The 18,465-nt window shown below is 40.6% G+C and overlaps 3 protein-coding genes across 5 annotated transcripts; 1 reads left to right on the plus strand and 2 right to left on the minus strand.

The window, feature by feature from the left end:
• Window positions 1-73: 73 nt before the first annotated feature.
• LOC103835369 (calcium-transporting ATPase 1) lies at window positions 74-4,952 on the plus strand. The gene is made up of 7 exons (XM_009111525.3): window positions 74-500; window positions 1,193-1,247; window positions 1,461-3,412; window positions 3,563-3,721; window positions 3,875-4,046; window positions 4,137-4,426; window positions 4,512-4,952. Exons 1-7 carry the CDS (start codon window positions 324-326, stop codon window positions 4,758-4,760), a joined length of 3,054 nt encoding a protein of 1,017 aa, XP_009109773.1. The 5' UTR covers window positions 74-323; the 3' UTR covers window positions 4,761-4,952.
• Window positions 4,953-5,385: 433 nt separating this feature from the next.
• LOC103835370 (interferon-related developmental regulator 1) lies at window positions 5,386-9,055 on the minus strand. Its single transcript, XM_009111526.3, has 11 exons — window positions 7,823-9,055; window positions 7,436-7,601; window positions 7,245-7,325; window positions 7,072-7,154; window positions 6,869-6,984; window positions 6,670-6,780; window positions 6,436-6,545; window positions 6,046-6,349; window positions 5,890-5,967; window positions 5,670-5,801; window positions 5,386-5,576 (listed from the first exon to the last, which is right to left on the minus strand). Exons 1-11 carry the CDS (start codon window positions 7,830-7,832, stop codon window positions 5,469-5,471), a joined length of 1,299 nt encoding a protein of 432 aa, XP_009109774.1. The 5' UTR covers window positions 7,833-9,055; the 3' UTR covers window positions 5,386-5,468.
• Window positions 9,056-9,590: 535 nt separating this feature from the next.
• On the minus strand, window positions 9,591-14,113 carry LOC103835373 (activating signal cointegrator 1 complex subunit 2). 3 transcript variants are annotated; one of them, XM_018653615.2, is made up of 10 exons: window positions 13,876-14,113; window positions 13,551-13,824; window positions 13,303-13,462; window positions 13,110-13,171; window positions 12,568-12,662; window positions 12,348-12,461; window positions 12,182-12,247; window positions 11,805-11,902; window positions 11,114-11,526; window positions 9,816-11,005 (listed from the first exon to the last, which is right to left on the minus strand). In XM_018653615.2, the coding sequence occupies exons 1-10, from the start codon at window positions 13,951-13,953 to the stop codon at window positions 9,816-9,818; spliced, it is 2,550 nt and encodes an 849-aa protein (XP_018509131.1). In that variant the 5' UTR covers window positions 13,954-14,113. The 3 variants fall into 3 exon arrangements, with proteins under 3 accessions (XP_009109776.1, XP_018509131.1, XP_009109777.1); XM_009111528.3 differs by having other exon boundaries at window positions 9,591-11,005; window positions 13,551-13,953; XM_009111529.3 differs by lacking the exons at window positions 13,551-13,824; window positions 13,876-14,113 and having other exon boundaries at window positions 12,568-12,651; window positions 13,303-13,468.
• Between the last annotated feature and the right edge of the window lie 4,352 nt (window positions 14,114-18,465).

Raw genomic sequence — 18,465 nt, forward strand, 5'->3', positions numbered from 1 at the left:
ACACTTTATATGCGAGACGACGACGACGCGTTAATCATATCGACATTTCTCTTCACTGATAAGATAAAGAAAATAACTAAAAGTTAAAAAGAGCTACAATTGAAATGAACGAAGAATCTTCATTGCTTCTTCCTTTTTTAATAATCTTTTTTCAGTCTATATATAATAGAGTTTCTCAATGACTTTGTTTATATATAATATAATAATATCTTTCTGCGTCTTCGATCTACGAGATCCCCTTGATTCTCTCTAATCTGTCTCTCCTGTGTCAAGTAAAGGTCTGAGGTGAGTGAGTGTGGAGATTTAGCTATTGAGGCAAAAAAATGGAGAACTACTTGAACGAAAACTTCGGCGATGTGAAGCCTAAGAACTCGTCCGACGAGGCGCTGCAGCGTTGGAGGAAGCTCTGCTGGATCGTGAAGAATCCTAAGAGGCGGTTCAGATTCACTGCTAATCTGACGAAACGTTCCGAGGCTGAGGCGATTCGTCGTTCTAATCAGGTACTACTAATGAATACTGAAACGATCTCTCTCTCTCTCTCTCTTGTTTGCTTGCTGTTGGAGATCTAGTGATGATCTCTTGCGTTGAACGCAACTGCCGAGTTTTTGAGTTTGTTGACTCACTGAGTGAGTCACTGTTCGTTCTTGGATGAGATCTAACTAAGTGAGCTTGTTTTAGTATTATTCGTAAGTTTATTATATTTCTATGTTTGGATTCGTAGTTTATCACTATGCATGACATTAGATTTTTTTGGACTATCACTTATATATTTATATGATGGATTTGAAGATACGAGTTCCTGATTCTTGTTTCCTTTGGATGGGATCTCCAACACATTTTTTCACTTTGTAGGATTGTTACAGTTAAAACTTGTGTGTGAGTGAGTTATCACTCTGTTTTTGTTTCTAATTTAAGACTAAGAGCATGATTAATGGGAGTTTTTAAGATATTTAAGAACCCGTTTTTAGTTTTTTTAGTTAAAAGTAAAAGACGGTTTCTTATATTCCGCGCTAAGAACTCCACCCTAAGAACCTCCCATTAGTCATGCTCTAAGAGCTCAGTCTACTCGTGGTGTTTGCAAGTTAAGAATGTTTTGAATGAGGTGTTAATTAGAGAGATACAGGCTTTTTACTGTTCGTTTTTGCTTTCTTCTCATACCATTTTCATTTTGTCTACCTTATGAATTGTGCAGGAAAAGTTTAGAGTGGCGGTGTTAGTTTCACAAGCTGCACTGCAGTTCATTAATGGTGAGAATACAAATAAGACTAGATAAAAGATTGTTTGGTGTTTTATTTTAGAACAAACTTAGATACAATGCAGCAGTAAATGTAAAAACGTTTTTTTTTTGTTGAATAAATTTAACATTCTTTCGAAAAAAAGATAACAGAAATAGACCAAGTCCTTAGTGTTGTTCAGTATGTATTTTTTTTATTTAACGAGAATGTGTTGCATTTTTGCAGGTTTAAAGTTGTCCAGTGAGTATTCAGTACCTGAAGAAGTAAGAAAAGCTGGTTTTGAGATTTGTCCTGATGAGTTGGGGTCGATTGTAGAAGGGCATGATGTGAAAAAGTTGAAAATTCATGGTGGAACTGAGGGCCTGACAGAGAAACTCTGTACTTCAGTTACTAGTGGCATTGGTACATCTGAAGACCTGCTGAGTGTAAGAAAAGAAATTTACGGAATCAACCAATTCACAGAAAGCCCCTCTCGTGGCTTTTGGTTATTTGTTTGGGAAGCCCTTCAGGATACCACCCTCATGATTCTAGCTGCATGTGCTTTTGTATCGCTTATTGTTGGGATACTGATGGAAGGGTGGCCGATTGGTGCCCATGATGGACTTGGTATAGTGGCGAGTATTCTTCTTGTTGTGTTTGTCACCGCCACGAGTGATTATAGGCAATCCTTGCAGTTCAAGGACCTGGATGCAGAGAAGAAAAAGATTGTGGTTCAGGTTACTAGAGATAAAATGAGGCAAAAGATCTCGATATTTGATCTTCTGCCTGGCGATATTGTTCACCTTGGCATTGGAGATCAAGTTCCAGCTGATGGGCTTTTTCTCTCAGGGTTTTCTGTTCTGATTGATGAATCGAGCTTGACTGGTGAAAGTGAACCGATTTGTGTAAATGTGGAGCACCCCTTTCTTCTTTCAGGTACCAAGGTTCAGGATGGATCTTGCAAAATGTTGGTGACTACAGTTGGAATGAGGACTCAATGGGGTAAACTGATGGCTACACTAAGTGAAGGCGGCGATGATGAGACACCTTTACAAGTAAAGCTCAATGGTGTGGCAACCATCATTGGTAAAATAGGTTTGTTTTTCGCTGTCATTACTTTTGCTGTTTTGGTGCAAGGATTGGCTACTCGGAAGCTTCAAGATGGTTCTCACTGGGCCTGGACTGGTGAAGAGTTGATGTCAGTCCTAGAATATTTTGCTGTTGCTGTAACAATTGTTGTGGTCGCGGTCCCAGAGGGTCTTCCGTTGGCTGTCACATTAAGTCTTGCTTTTGCCATGAAGAAGATGATGAACGACAAAGCGCTTGTGCGCAATCTAGCTGCTTGTGAGACAATGGGATCTGCAACAACTATTTGTAGTGACAAGACCGGAACTCTGACAACAAACCACATGACAGTTGTAAAAGCCTGCATCTGTGGAAAAGCCAGAGATGTTAATTGTTCCGATGCTGCTAGGTATTTAGCCTCTAGTATCCCTGAGTCTGCTGTTAAAATTCTACTGCAATCTATATTTACCAACACTGGTGGTGAGATTGTTGTGGGGAAAGGAAACAAAACCGAGATACTGGGATCGCCCACAGAAACTGCTCTGTTAGAATTTGGGTTGGCACTCGGAGGGGACTTTCAAAAAGAAAGACAAGCCTCAAATGTTGTGAAAGTTGAGCCCTTTAACTCTACAAAGAAAAGAATGGGAGTTGTGCTTGAGCTGTCTGGAGAACATTTCCGGGCGCATTGTAAGGGTGCTTCTGAGATAGTTTTAGCTGCCTGTGATAAGTACATCAACAAAGATGGTGATGTTGTTCCACTTGATGAAGCATCTACTAATCACCTAAATAACATTATCGAAGAATTTGCTAGTGAAGCACTTCGAACTCTTTGCCTCGCTTATCTGGAAATCGGTGATGAATTCTCATTAGAAGATCCCATTCCAAGTGGAGGATACACTTGCATAGGTATTGTGGGCATCAAAGACCCTGTTCGCCCTGGTGTCAAGGAGTCTGTTGCGATTTGTAGAGCTGCTGGAATCACTGTCAGAATGGTGACTGGAGATAACATTACAACTGCAAAAGCCATAGCCAGGGAGTGCGGGATATTGACTGATGATGGCATAGCTATCGAAGGCCCCGAGTTCCGGGAGAAAAGTGAAGAGGAATTACTCAAGCTAATCCCAAATTTGCAGGTGATTGTCTGCAACAAACACTAGTTGCTACTATTAAGTTATACAGTTTGTGTTGGTAGTTCAGAACCAACTGATCCGCAAACAGGAAACGAACTCCAAATTGCATACTCTTCTACACGGGATTTTCAAGCTTTAATTTCCTTCTTGTAGGTCATGGCTCGATCGTCACCCATGGATAAGCATACTTTGGTGAGAAACCTCCGTACAATGTTTCAGGAAGTCGTTGCAGTGACAGGTGATGGAACAAATGATGCTCCTGCCCTTCATGAAGCTGATATTGGACTTGCAATGGGAATTTCTGGAACCGAGGTGTGTTCTCAGTTTTCCTTGTCCCTGTTTCATTATCTTGGTACACACTGCACATAAAATTCGAGTGCATTCTCATGGAAGAACATTGTTTACATAGTTCCTCTCCATTCAAGAAGAATGGAGTTCTCATACTTTATTGTCCAATTTTGTCAGGTGGCAAAAGAGAGTGCGGATGTGATTATCCTAGATGACAACTTCTCGACGATTGTCACAGTGGCCAAATGGGGCCGTTCTGTGTACATAAACATTCAGAAATTTGTTCAGTTCCAGCTGACAGTAAACGTTGTGGCTCTTATTGTCAACTTCTTATCAGCCTGCCTTACTGGTCAGTTCCAAACCACATTTAATTGTTCAAGAGACAAATCATCTCCTCAGGGCTTGTAACTAACTTCTCGACTGTTACTGTATCTTTCAGGAAACGCGCCTCTGACTGCTGTCCAGCTACTATGGGTTAACATGATAATGGACACACTTGGAGCACTCGCGCTAGCCACAGAACCACCACAGGACGATCTGATGAAGAGAACACCAGTGGGAAGGAAAGGAAACTTCATAAGCAATGTAATGTGGAGGAACATCCTTGGTCAGTCACTATACCAGCTTGTCATCATATGGTGTCTCCAAACAAAGGGAAAGACAATGTTCGGTATCGACTCCGACTTAACACTCAATACCCTTATCTTCAACACCTTCGTCTTCTGCCAGGTAAACTTCCCTCAAAATCTCTGAATCATAAAAAGAAACAACCAGAACGTAACCACGTTCTCACAAGTATAATCATTTTCCTCAGGTGTTCAATGAGATAAGCTCGAGGGAAATGGAAAAGATTGATGTGTTCACGGGGATACTAAAGAACTACGTGTTCGTAGGGGTTCTAACGTGTACGGTGGTGTTCCAAGTTATCATAATTGAGCTTCTTGGTACGTTTGCAGATACAACACCACTAAATGGGAACCAATGGTTCGTAAGCATCGTGCTAGGGTTCCTTGGCATGCCTGTCGCTGCTGCCTTGAAGATGATTCCTGTTGGCGCACATTAAAGTCGTGCATTATATATGTGATTCCTTATTAGCTGCAAACAGTACCAATTTTTTTCTATTGGCCATGGAAGTTTGATATCCCAAATGGCTTGCTATTTTTGTTGTGTTTTTATTGTGAGCAAAACGTTGTTAGTTGATTTGGAGGAGCATTTGCTTCGTAAATATTTAATGATATGGAACTTTGTTGCTCTTTTATCTTTTTCATTGTTATGTTAGATACTTTTAAACTGTGATACAGGCCTGAGTAGAAAATTTAGTCAAATCTTATATAATGAAGAAATTATAATATTTTAACTCAATTCTCTGTGTTTTATAATCTTCAAAATTTAAAATTTTGGTTTAAGTTTTAGAATTTTATAATAATTTGGTTTCAATTCTAAAATCGTTGCAATATATATAGCTTAAATTTTGTTGCTTACATTTTAATCGAATATAAGTCTAAGAACTTTTAGTTATGATGTATAAATAAAAGATCTAATCACACTGAATTTTAGAACATCATTTAGAATTAGTAAGTGTTTAGTATTAGACTATAGCTAAACTTATAAATTAAATTAAAATCTATCATTGAATAACACCTTTTTAATTTTTTTAACAATAGTGGATTTTTAAATAGAGCTTCAAATTGAATAACAACCAAAAAATTGTCATTTATAAATAAATAATAAGAGATCCAACAACAATGGATTTTAAAAACATGATTTAGAATCAACTACTAATTGAATAAAACTTCCTTGTTAGAGATATCATCCTCTCCTTTTTCATGAGTTTCGTCCTAGCTTTGCTGACAGCTGAGTTTGGCGACTGAAACAACCTCTGCCACAAATAACGAAGATGGGAAACATTAAACACCACTCATGGTTAATAATCAAAGGAACAAAGAGCAATATGAAGCGTCACAAAACAAACCTTTTCTTCATTAGTCATAGTAGAATGTCCACCAATCTTCTTTGGTGTGAAACTAAACACATCGTGTAGGAACTCATTCTCCTGCATATGCTTGATAAAGCCACCCCCAAGGAAATGCTTCAAAAAATTCAACTGTTGAAAGAAAAACAAACATGTATGCGTTAAGAACCACTCACAAGAAACAAACAACATAACAAGTCCTATAAAGATTGAGAGGAACCTGTATCATCTGGCACCATGTTGACGTCTCTATAGAGCTCCCTCCAATCTTTATAGAGGTTTCAGGTGCCACTCCATCCTAATCAAAAGTAAAAACAAAATCATATATAAGAATCCAAACCACAATATATATATCATATAAAAGGTAAAAATATACCTCAAGAAATTCAACCAGATCTTTGAACAAACTTCGTTGTGTGTTGAGATCTTTCTTAGCACAACCTTTACCACCTGCCTCTACAGCGAGGTCTCTAACTTGATCAGTGACTTTAGATATCAATCTATGCATGTTTATCAATGCCTCTCTTTCTTCTTTCACTGATCCATTATCAGACCCTTTGGCTTCCGCATCAAACTTCTCTAGAATTCCCAACTCAAACATAAGAGCAAGAGCTTCACCAGCAGCTATACGTACTGATCGGTCATCCTTTTCCAAAAGTGTGGAGAGATAAGTCACGGTCCTGTAATGATATCATCATCTAATCAGCTTATAGATCCATTAATAAGTGACAGACACTAGGTTAAAATAAATAGAAGTTCCACTTACCCTTGCAAAATTTTGGGACCTAGAGTCCATCTATCAACTGTTGTGAGCAGACACGTCCAGGAAGAGACAACAGTTGTTATTACAGCAGGTGAAGATTTGGTTGCAACAACCTACACAAAACATCAACTTACATGTGAGCTTTCTAAGTACTTAAGATTAAACAACTCACTCTCCTTAATAAACCAACTTAGGAATTAAAATTCCATATTATGAGAAAAAGAGTAAGATGCATACATTAGAAACCAGTTTAGGGTCAATCATTTGCCATATTATTTGCATAGATCTCTCGGTTTGCTCTGCATTGGCTCCACCAACAAAGGTTATGACTGCTAAACACTCAAGAATCTGCAATGAAGTGGCAGTATGTCAGCAAGCATATAGAAAATTTTAATGGAATATATAAATAGCTAATAGATTATGAAATTATTCATACCGAAGTTATTTTCAAGGCTTCACTACTAGATTTAAGGGCTTGAGAAAGAGGAGTGACGGATTCTTCCAGAATCTCTTGTGCTTGATCCCCAAGTCCAGCAGTCAAAGCTAGCAACCCTGAAAACGCCACATTAACTGTTAGTATATAGCTCAATTAAAATAAAAAAAGATGACGCATAAGTTGCTGGTTCCTCGGTGACTAACCAATAACATGTGATGCTAGTAAGGACTCTTTAGTGGACCCTTTCTTGATGCAGTGTAAACACCGATCCAACAAGGTGGCAAAGCTACAACGTTGAAGAAGAAACATTAGATAACAATCAGGTGTCACCAATACATAAGTTATATGAAGAAGGAATAGAGTATGAGATAGTTACTTCTTTTCCACAAACTCATGCTGCAAGTCACTTTTGAATGCGTCAACAATGGAAGCCAAAGCTTGCTCTCTCGTAGAACTCCTTCACATCCAGAAAAAGAATCCAAATATCATTAGTTTCACATCAAAATCACAAAAAAAAACTCAACTCACAAAAACCAAAAGTGGTGGAGAGAAAAAAATCCTAGCTACCTTTTCTCATAGAGAGCATCAAGGGACTGATCCAACATAACATCTTTCTGAACATGAACTTCATCCATGCGTGGTATCTCAGACCGCATGGTGTAGAAGGAGCTTAAACTACACGTATCATCATCACTATCAAACAAATCCATCGGGGCGTTCTTAGGCTGAGCTTCTGCAATATTAAGTGAATCTTAGTTTCTTGTATCAAACGATATATAACTTGCCAGCCACGCAAAGAAACCAAACTAGTAATAGAACTCATCAATTTCTAAAGCACTAAGTAAAACAAATCCAGAGATTGAGAAAGTACGTAAACTTAACCTAAAACAAAGAGATTCAGGTGAGAGACATAACTAAACTCAAATAATAAAGAATCAAAAACATGAAGCTTACTCTTAGACATGGTTTCTTATAATCAAAATCCTACTAACGGAGTGGAAGAAGTTACAGAGCTTCAGAGTTTTTATCTTCTCAAGTTGTTAATGATTATCGAAAAGCAAGTGTCTCTCCTCACAAGTTTTGTTTTCTTATATAACAAAACAAATCTAGGAGAAAGAGGAAAACAAATTAAACATGGAAAAGGAAAACAACTTAAACAAGGGAAAGGAAACACTTAAACAGATAAAAAAAGGAAATAACAAAATAACATGCGAAGTTGTAATAAATTAGTATATATCAACAATCACAAATTATGAATTATTATAAAGTAGTATAAATTCTATCACAACTATGAACTAGTATAAATTAGTAATGGGTTTAGAAACAATAAAAATAGAGATAATATAGTCAAGCTATTAATGCATTGTCTATTTATCCAAAAAGACTAATAAAATGCAATGGACGGATTAGTAAATAGGGTTGGTCTTCATAAGAGGTTTTGATATGAGAAAAGAGAGTCCAACTCTGGACCACTAGTATCTTTTATCTATTGAGTTAGCGTCAAGCTTAGAGCATTTTTAGGAGGTTCTCTATAAATATTTTAAGAAAATCCTTAAAAAAAAAGTATTTTAAGCAAATATTGAAATTTGAAATACATAATAATGTATTTATCTTGTTGGGTATCTCAAAAGTGGAGAACTCCAACCCAAAATCTTTTCAAATATTCTTTACAATCTTCAGGTTATCTCCTAAAGGAAACTTTCCTTTTTGGATGAAACTTTTTCTTTGTTAGAAAATATAGAAGCAAGTGGAGTACATAGAGGCGATTCTGAAGAGAAATCATTAAATAGCCTAACGGTTATTGAAAGCCAAAGTAGAGTTGTAGGCAGTGGCGGAACCAAGGTGTTGGCATGTAGGTCAATTGACCTAGGTGGATTTTTTTAAAGAAAAATTTACGGGTAGAATTCTGTAAAAAAACTGGTAAATCTTGTAAATTTTAGCTAAATGACCCATGTAATATATGCTAATTTTGATATTGAACGTGTTTTAAAAGACATCCGATGAGATCAAATCAGAGGGAGAAGATCGAGGCGGGTGAAGTTAATTTATTCCTTGTCGATCATGTATTATAGATCAATGTGATTGTTAGACGTCAAAAAGTTAAAAAATAAAAAAATATTACTCTGCTTTATTACAATCATTCAAAGTGTATGTTACAATCATTCAAAGCGTATGTAACTTCATGTTCATGACCTAGAACATAACTGTATATGGTAATGAGAAAATTCCGACTCGAGACAAAAACTGAGCCCTAGGAAAAGAGAAAAGAGCTGTTGATGCTATCTGAAACTTCATGTTCATGTCTTCAACATCATCCTTGATAGCTGACTTCTTTTGCTGATTAACGGTACCAAATAGCCACTCATCATCGTACGACGTATCATCGTACCGAGTAGTAACAGCTTCCCTTGTCCTCTTCTGGCTGTTGTGATCAGACAAATACTCATCTTCTTCTTCTTCTTCTTCTGTCAAACAACTCTTGTCAACTTCTTCTTTTTCTGACTCAATATCCGACACGTGTTTTCTTGCGCAATACTCATCTTCATCAACCGATAATTTCTTCTTCTTATTCTCTTCCTGTTGTACCTTTCTTGAAGCCACCAACTGTCTTTCCATCTTCGAGTTCTTACCTAATTGAATCGAGAGGTTTCAGATCACACCCTAAGGTACTCTATACGTGGTTTCCAAGCCAAATCGAAGCGAGAATGAAAAGATCCTCAAAAAAGGAAAATATCGACGATAAGTAACGCAAAGAGAGTAAGAGTGAGGTCTCTATTTAAAGGCAACTGAGATATCTGCCGACTTACGTTTGGAGAAAAATCAGAAAATGAGAATTGGGCTATTAATGGGCCTACTTATAAAAATATGGTTCAATTGTAAGACCCATTCTTTAGTGATCCACAAGTATATTATATCCCGTATCTCCAAAAACATCATCTCCTGCGCTCTAGAAACCAGAAACACTAGCAATGTGCTTCTTCATAGCTCTGTCTTTATGATTATGATTATTCCTTCCTCCACCTCCTCCTCTTCTTCCCCTCCCTCGACCCCTTCCTCCTCCATTCTCCGCCTCTGTAGTAGCCTCTGAGTTGTTACTGTTGTCATTACTCTTCTCTTGCGTTTGCTCCCTCGCCATTCCTCTTCCTCTACCCCTTCCTCTCCCGAATCTCACATTCTCTCTTCCATCGCCTGTGTTCACGTTAACATTAGACTGACCCTTGTCATCTCTCTGTGTCTGATACTCTGTCAGCTTCCTAACCGCTCCGAGAGGAATGTTACCTCCACGTCCCAAGCCAAGTATCATATCTTCCTGAGCTTCATTCACCAGCGAAGCTTCGTTTGCGTTTGCCACCGCAACAGAGCCCGCCACTTTGTAACTGTAGTTCTTACCATCCTTGACATAGAACTGAGGATTCTTTCTGCTTCCCCATTTCGAAGCAGCAGAAGGTTCAGAATCTGCTTGGCCAGCTCTGTTACCACCAAATGACTCGCTTTCTCCAGTAGCTGATTCCCCAACACTGAAACCCAGATCATCAAAAGAATCATCGTATTCATCGTCGTACTCGTATTGTGCAAGTAAAGCTGCGTTTCTTTCTCTGTCGGATTCTTTTCTTGCATCTAGAATTTTGTAGCTTGGAGTATCATCCTTTGGCTTTCTGACAAATCTGCCAACCGCTGTGGACGAGGCTGATGAAGCTGGAACTGAAGGACGAGTCATAGGTTGCTCCGTGTAGATACCAGAGCTACTACTGTCAGATTCAATAAGCTTTCCTTTCCCTTTGTCTTTGCTTCCAAGAGTTGGAGCCGGTTTAGGTTGTGGCATGGTCTCGGAAGAAGTATCCAATCGCTGCAAGTCCTCATGGAGTGTTCCTTCAAGTATCCTCTGTATAACTTCTTCTGGATTCTGGTTATAGGCTTCAAGACACGCAGCTAAGAAACCGTTCCCGTACTCAGGGAATATGTCTTTTATTTGACTGATCTTCGATTGCATAACCACAGCATTTTCATCCATAAGCTCGGTGGTGTTTCTGCCATCAGTTAGAAGAAGCGGCGACTCCTTCACAGAGACGGTTCCTCCGGAATGCAACATGATCATCGACAGATATTGAAGCTGCTCATCTTCCATTGATATCCATCCTGCGTAGAAACCAACACAAAACTGCTTTAGGCCATACTGTTTATAACTCATAGCATTAAGAAAGCAGAACTCATATGATTACTACAAAGAGTTGTGCAAGAAGATACCTGCTTTCTGTAAACTCCTGAGCCTCTCAATTATTCTGTAACTCTTCTCGATCTTATGGAGTAATCGGTTCTTGCTTTCCAGTGACTGATCGGAAAGTCCACTGATCTCCCTGAATGTTTGGATCAGTATATCTGCCCTTACCATAGGGTCCTCTACTCTTGACGGGAACATCTTCGTGACAGCTGGAATTGAGGATTCGTGATCGGACAAATCCTTGCTGAGATAGCAGGTATCTAAGATTTTCCAACATAAACTTCCTATCCTTGTTGACAACATGCTTAAACTCGTTGATATGTCTGAAAGAGAATCATGGTCTCCATCCTTGAACAAGACCTGGAAGCCACGATGAAGTGATGGAAGCAATGAATCATGCAACCGAACAAGGCTGCTGAGAAGTTCATCGCTCCCATAACTGCACAAACGGATATGGGTTTTGATTAGAACAGATCCAAAATAAGCCAAAAATAGATCACTAATATCAAAAAAAGGTTCCACTAGTGATACTGTTGTTCATCAACCATAAGAAACTCTATAGTGAAATTCAATAAATATCCAGTAACTACGTCAACAAATCATGTATCACAGATGCAAGACTCGGGGATCCTGTTCTGAGTATAATTATGAATGTTTCTCCGGCCTACATAATCTCACAAGAGAAACTGAAAGATTTAGATAGAAGAAAATGCACACCTCGTCTCAACAGGGCATGCCAAGATTAAAGCTGCTGGTGAATAAGCAAAAGTGAGAGAATCCAAAGACACAACTCCATCATTTATGAAGTCCATAACCTAATCAGATAGAAAAACCATTACCACAGATGCATCACATGCCCACACACTATTAACATGCAAAATTAGTGTCCATATCCTAAACGGCGATGTCGATAGTTTCAGATTTTAATTTCCTTTGTCAAGCAAAGAAACAATGTATCTAGATAATACAAAAAAAAACACTGCATCACCAAGAATTTGAATGCTACTAGTCTGACGTACCAACATAGTTAATTGCTAACTCAGAACCATGTAAAAGCAGTTACATAAATAGCAAAATAAAAGAGGGATATTCACCTCCAAAAGGTCAGAATGGAGTTGTTTGCTCCCATGGTCTTCACTATTTGCACTCGTAAACAAGGTCTGCGGATAAAAATCAGACCAAAAATGTTAAATACAACACTTAATGTGATCTTACACTTAGTATAAATGTGTATATACACCTTTAACAAATATAACATACCTCCAACGATGAGGTGCAACGGCGATGCATTGTGTGCAAGATGCCCAAGAAATGAGACAACATTGTTTTCAAATTATCAGGAACTCCGACTTGAGATTTCACAGCATTCTCAATCTGAGAAACAGAGAATAAGATTAGCAGAAGAATAAAGATTATCTATCCCAGAGATAAGACAAATCTCAGATTTCGGACCAAGTTAAATTTTACTGGAATGACTTACTAAAGATTTTGTGAGCTCTGCATTCTCATGTCCATAAATAGCGCATATATCCAACAACTTTGGCAAGTCCAGTAACTTCTTTTCCTGCAAGAGAACTACAAACAAAACTAGTGAACAATTGTAAGCTAGAAAACAATCTCAAGTAAATCCCACTAGACACGTCAAACACAACAAAAAAGCATAAAACAAGATGATTTTCTTGATGAAATGGAACTCAAATCATACTAGAAAGTCTTGATCAATGAGACGACTTATCTCACTACATATTCTAGTCAGCTACTGAGTTATGCCGAGCTGGTCAAAGAAACAATCTTTTACAGTCTGTGCTAATTAACATACAACCAAATATGTGTGCTTAGCACAAACGCCAACCACTATAGACAAAAACTTCTACACATAAGATCTGTATGCTTATCCAAAATCTAAGTGGAAAGTGAAAAGTAAACAAACCGTGAGGACAATCGTTAATCCTATGTTCTTTTTTCAAAAAAAAAACGAAATGAATAACATATTTGGATAGAAAAAGAGCAACAAAAGGCCACCTTCATGATCTTTCTGACTAAGGCTATCAGCAGCTCGAGCACCAGGATCCCTATGGGAAGATCTGCCACAACCAACATACAAACCCCTCAACTCACAAGACCCAAAAGAATCGAAAAAATAACGATGTGTCATAGTATCCAGATTCCAACAAAACTATCCGTAAAGGAAGTAGCTTTGAGGTAAGAAACTCACATTCGATACAAGACCATGAAAACACGGCGGCAAAGCTCAATCTCTCCAACAATCACGCCGGCAACAATCCCCTTGACACCATGAAAAGGAAAATCATACCACCTGCTTCTAAACTGCAAGAAGCTATCCAGAAAATCGTGCAACGAAGCATCACTAGCCACTGCAAAAATCAAAGAGAAGTTATAAATAAGATCCAAATCAATTACAAGACACGTGCTTTTCAACTTGCTTAGTCTAATCTAATGAACCTTCTCTCCAAAACAGTCTAGGATTAAGCTTGAGCAGCCTTGCGAGCTCTCTATTGAGTAGATCCACCACTCCCTGAGACTCCACCGGATCCAAACCTCCATCCTCGGGGCCCAAACCCGCAGCTACGGCTTCGTCCTGAGGTAAGTAATTAACGAAACTGCCACCGCCTTGAGCTACCAACTGTCCCTGATCACCGATCCTAACCCTACTGCCACCAGGAGCGGGGGCTCTGGAAGAGGAATCCGATTGCCTGAGCGACGAGGAGAGGGAAACGGGGAAAGCGGTGGAGCTAGATGCAGGAGGAGGAGGAGTTGGATTGAAGGATTTGGGGACGAACTTTTGCTGGCCCTTGGGGATGTATCTGGCGCTCTCGTCGTGCTGGTTTGATCGCCGGTGAGACATGTTGATTAGATGATCGACGATGGAAGAGAAGAGTCAGAGGAGGAGGCGGGAGCTCAGGGAACAAAGGCGTAGCTATCCGCAGATATACGACGATCTCTCGATTCAATCGATTGGGATTCCCTTAACAGCGTTTGCGTTTGCTTAAACCTGCGTTTTGACCATGGATGATCTTTACTTTTAAAACCCTCCTTGGCGAAAAGAGGCTCTCCGATACGATTTGGTTTGACTAAGCCGGGACTGCTTTAAAAAGAAATTATCAAACCGAACCGAAAATAGAACAGTCTATAAACCGTTTAAATGTGTTCCTGAACAGAATGTCTTTTTTCGACCAAAAAAAAAAAAGAAAAGAACAGAATGTCTTTTTTTTTTCTTCTTGCCTGCTGACTTTGATTCCTTGGGTACTTACATCTTATTTGCTTTCTCACAAACAAGTGCACCTGTAATAACATCTTTTACAATTTCCGATGTGGAATATTATTTCTTTTTTTTGATAAAACATACTTGCATTCATAATAGAGAATTACACTCCATTAGAGGAGGATGAGTTTAGCAATGAGAGGGCTGATTTTGCCACCGAATCAGCCATCACATTACTCAAACGAGGTACAAACGAAAAGGAGATAAAATCAAACAACAAGCTAAAGTGATAGATGTCAAATAAAATACCAAACAAAGCTGGAACCGAGCCTCTTTCCTTCAGGAGCTTCACTAAGGATTGGGAGTCGGACAGTATCATAAGGGATTTAATATTCAACGAAGCGGCATACATAACCGCCGAACGGATGGCGAGGGCTTCAGCCATAATCGCCGATGAAACAAGACTACGCGAGTCACTGATGGGAGGTAAGCAACCGTGTGGTCCCCCCCCCCGGAGAAGACTCCTCCTGTGCCGCAGTTCCTTGTGCCTGCATCCCAAGCTCCATCAACATTGCAACGAAGCATACCTGATCGAACTTGGAGAGGATGTTGCACACGTGCTTTCCCTGGGTTGGGGGGGAGCTGAGTGTCGCGAAACAGAGGCGGGGATTGTGCAGACTGCCATTTCCGGGCCTCAGAGATGGCCTTAACCACTATTTCCATTGCAGAGAAATTCCTGTTCTCATAGCATAATCTGTTTCTTGCCTTCCAAAGGTTCCAAAGGATCCAAGGCCACAGTGGAGTATACAAACCAACAGGTGGGAGAATAGTAAGAGTATTGCAGCACTCAATCAAGGACGCTATAGTGGATATGGATGACAGTGGCGTTGTGGCGAAAGAAGCTAGTTCCCAAACTCTTTCCGCGACTCTGCACTTGAGGAAAACATGGATATCATCTTCCATTACATCACAAGTTTTACAGTTGAAGGACGGGACTCCGCGTCGGCTCAGGTTCGCGCTCACCGGCACCGCTTTACGCATCAGTTTCCATAGGAAGTTCTTGAGCTTGGGTGAGGTTTTGATGTTCCATATATTCTTGAGCCAATCAAAGGAGGGAGCTTGGGAGTCTTTGAGATCAGAGAAGCCCATTCCCACTCCATATCCTGTTTTAGTGGTATAAACACCAGATTTATCAAATAACCAGGCCAGAGAATCCTGAGATGGAGCAGAGCTTGTAACAATGGTCAGGATGTGCTCTTCGTACTGTGGTAAGTGTGCCCGTATCTTGTCCTTGTCCCAGGAGTTTGATATGGGACACAGAAGATCACTAACCCTCAGCTGCGCATCTTGGTGATTGATCGGGCCAATCGGTGCTTGGGGAGAGACACACGACAACCACGGGTCCTGCCAGACTCTGATCTTCTCTCCGCTGCCTACGATCCATCCTAGTCCTTTCTTAAGGATTTCTCTTCCAGCTAGGATCCCCCGCCATCCATGTGACATACTCGATGGAGCTGTGCAGTCGAGGAAGGAAGTATAACGAGCATACTTACCTAGCAAGACTTGAGCAAGCAAAGAGTTAGGGGAGTGAATCAAGCGCCAACCAATCTTTGCTAGTAGAGCGTCATTAAAGGTCTCGATATCCCAGAAACCTAAGCCTCCCGCATACTTAGGCAGTGTGAGGGTATCCCAAGCTACCCAACACATTTTCTTTTGCTCCGGGTTCGCGTCCCACCAGAATCTCGTGAGGAGAGATTGTATCTGTTTGCATAGCGATAGCGGGATTTTGAAACAGGACATCGTATACGCCGGCATAGCCGTGAGCACCGCTTTGAGGAGGATCTCCTTTCCTGCCCCTGAGAGAAAGCGGTTTTTCCAGCTTAGAGTCTTCTGTCTAATTCTGTCGAGAATGGATGCAAAGATATCTCGCTTCTTCCGGCCAAAGTGTTCGGGAAGGCCTAGATATTTCCCTAATCCTCCCTCTGCTGTGATAGCCAGTGTAGACTTCACCCGTGCCTTAACCTCAGGAGGAGTTTTAGCGGAGAAGGTGATGGAGGATTTAGCGAAATTTATACTCTGACCCGAGAGGGACTCATACAGTCGAATTATCCGCAGCAGCGAGGAGACACTCGTCGGGTTAGAACGGCAAAAGAACATCGTGTCATCCGCAAATAATAAGTGGTTAATGGCCGGGCTCCCACGAGCTACTCGGACTCCAGAAAGGGAACCATCTCGCTGAGCCATAGCACACAGCGCGGAAAGAGTTTCCGTACATAGTATAAAGAGGTACGGTGATAGCGGGTCACCTTGCCGTATTCCACGGGATGGGGTAACTGAACCCATAGGTGCTCCGTTGATCAGGAAGGAATAGGTAACCGTCTCCACACAACTCATAACCCACGAGATCCAAGTCTGATCGAAACCCAATAGCTCTAGAACCGCCCGGAGGAAGCCCCATTCGATCCTGTCGTAGGCCTTGCTCATGTCCGTTTTGACGGCCATGGAGCAGTATTTCTTTGCCTCGGAGGTGCGGAGATAGTGAAGTGTCTCGTGAGTTATCAATACATTGTCCCCGATGGCACGACCCGAAACAAACGCTGACTGAGATTGAGAGATGAGCGACGGGAGTAGTGGTTTGAGCATGCGGGTCAAGATCTTGGCAATGATCTTATAGTGCGTGTTGCATAAAGCAATGGGCCGATACTCTGCTACTTTCCTCGCTCCTGTGGTTTTGGGTATCAATCGAACGTGCGTCTCGTTCTGTTGCGGCTGTAGGTCACCAGAGAGGAAGAACTGTCTAACATCGCTGCATACATCCGGTCCTATAATATGCCAATACGAGTGATAGAATTTGGCCGAGAAACCGTCCGGACCCGGGGCCTTTCCTCCATTGATCGAGAAGACCGCTTCCTTAATTTCCAAGTCTGTCGGAATCAAAATAAGCTTCTGGTTCATCTCTGTTGAGACCTTTCGAGAGAGAATGGCAGGTAATCTTGAGAAGTCGGCATTGCCGTTGGATGTAAATATATTGTTGAAGTAGTCTGATATAACAGAGCAGATCTGTTTCTCTTCGAAAAATTCAGCGCCATTGCAGTCCTCTATGACAGAGAGAGAGTTAATCAATCGCCTTTGTCTCGTTGCCGCATGGAAAAAGCCAGTGTTCCTATCTCCACATTTCAACCACTGTATCCGACTTCTTTGTTGCCAAAAGAGTTCCTCCTCCTTATAAGCCTCCACCAAGGAATTAGTAAGCTTCTCAATGTTGTCTCTGTCCGGCGCAGGAGACGTTAGGGCTGATTCCAGATCCTTTTGCAGTTGAACCTTGAGTTCATTGTATTTCTGGTTCTGCTCCTTAGCCCATTGGATTATTCTTCGTCTGCATTCATTGAGCTTTGTTATAACTGAGTCGAGTGGGTAGTGATTCCAAGCACCTGCCACTACTGCTTCCATTTCCGGCTTCTCAGTCAAAGATCGGTTGAAACGGAACATCCCACGGCGCTTTGATCCTGATTTATTAAAGTATGTAATGAGCGGCCGGTGATCCGAACCTTCAAACCGTAAATAGCAACACCTTCCCATTGGGAATAATTCATTCCAAGAACAGTTGACCATAGACCGGTCGAGTCTTGATCTTACAAAATGGGTGTATCTGGTTCCTCGCCACGACAAGTGGTTTCCAGAATGTTTTAAATCCCATAAACCATGTTGAGATACAAAGGTGCGTAAAGAAACAAAAGATCCCTCCCATCTTGCTGGACCTCCTACTTTTTCCGCATTACTGAGTATGTCGTTGAAGTCACCTGAGATGAGCCAAGGTGTATCTCGACCTCTGCCCACTTCAGAGAGCTTCTCCCAGAATTGCGTCCGGTTTCCCACCGCCGGTGCACCATATATAAAGGAGATGAAAGTGGTGACACCCTTATGAGTCACCTGTGTATCAATGAGGTTCGGGCATGATGTGGAATATTATTTCTAATATGCCAATTTGAGCTGATAAATTTTTAATCTCTTTTTTAGAATATTTAGCTTTGGCTAATGATTGATGAATCATCTCCTTCCCTTCGCCGAGTCTTTTCGGGGCTCGTCGAAACAATATCAGAACAACTTGGCGGGCATTCTTTCCAGCCCGGGGGATGAGTTTTGTTTGAACATAGG

The sequence above is a fragment of the Brassica rapa genome, chromosome A08, assembly GCF_000309985.2.
Source record: "Brassica rapa cultivar Chiifu-401-42 chromosome A08, CAAS_Brap_v3.01, whole genome shotgun sequence".
In the NCBI taxonomy this organism is placed as follows: Eukaryota; Viridiplantae; Streptophyta; class Magnoliopsida; order Brassicales; family Brassicaceae; genus Brassica; species Brassica rapa.

Coding starts and splice junctions, on each gene's coding strand:
- LOC103835369 (XM_009111525.3), top strand. CDS start 324: ATGGAGAACTACTTGAACGAAAACTTCGGCGATGTGAAGCCTAAGAAC. Junction 4,047..4,136: donor CTTATCAGCCTGCCTTACTG/GTCAGTTCCAAA, acceptor TGTATCTTTCAG/GAAACGCGCCTCTGACTGCT. Junction 4,427..4,511: donor ACACCTTCGTCTTCTGCCAG/GTAAACTTCCCT, acceptor CATTTTCCTCAG/GTGTTCAATGAGATAAGCTC.
- LOC103835370 (XM_009111526.3), bottom strand. Junction 6,985..7,071: donor ACTAGCATCACATGTTATTG/GTTAGTCACCGA, acceptor TGGCGTTTTCAG/GGTTGCTAGCTTTGACTGCT. Junction 6,546..6,669: donor ACCCTAAACTGGTTTCTAAT/GTATGCATCTTA, acceptor TGTTTTGTGTAG/GTTGTTGCAACCAAATCTTC.
- LOC103835373 (XM_009111528.3), bottom strand. CDS start 13,953: ATGTCTCACCGGCGATCAAACCAGCACGACGAGAGCGCCAGATACATC. Junction 12,663..13,109: donor TAGTCAGAAAGATCATGAAG/GTGGCCTTTTGT, acceptor TTTTGTTTGTAG/TTCTCTTGCAGGAAAAGAAG. Junction 12,462..12,567: donor CAGAGCTCACAAAATCTTTA/GTAAGTCATTCC, acceptor TCTGTTTCTCAG/ATTGAGAATGCTGTGAAATC.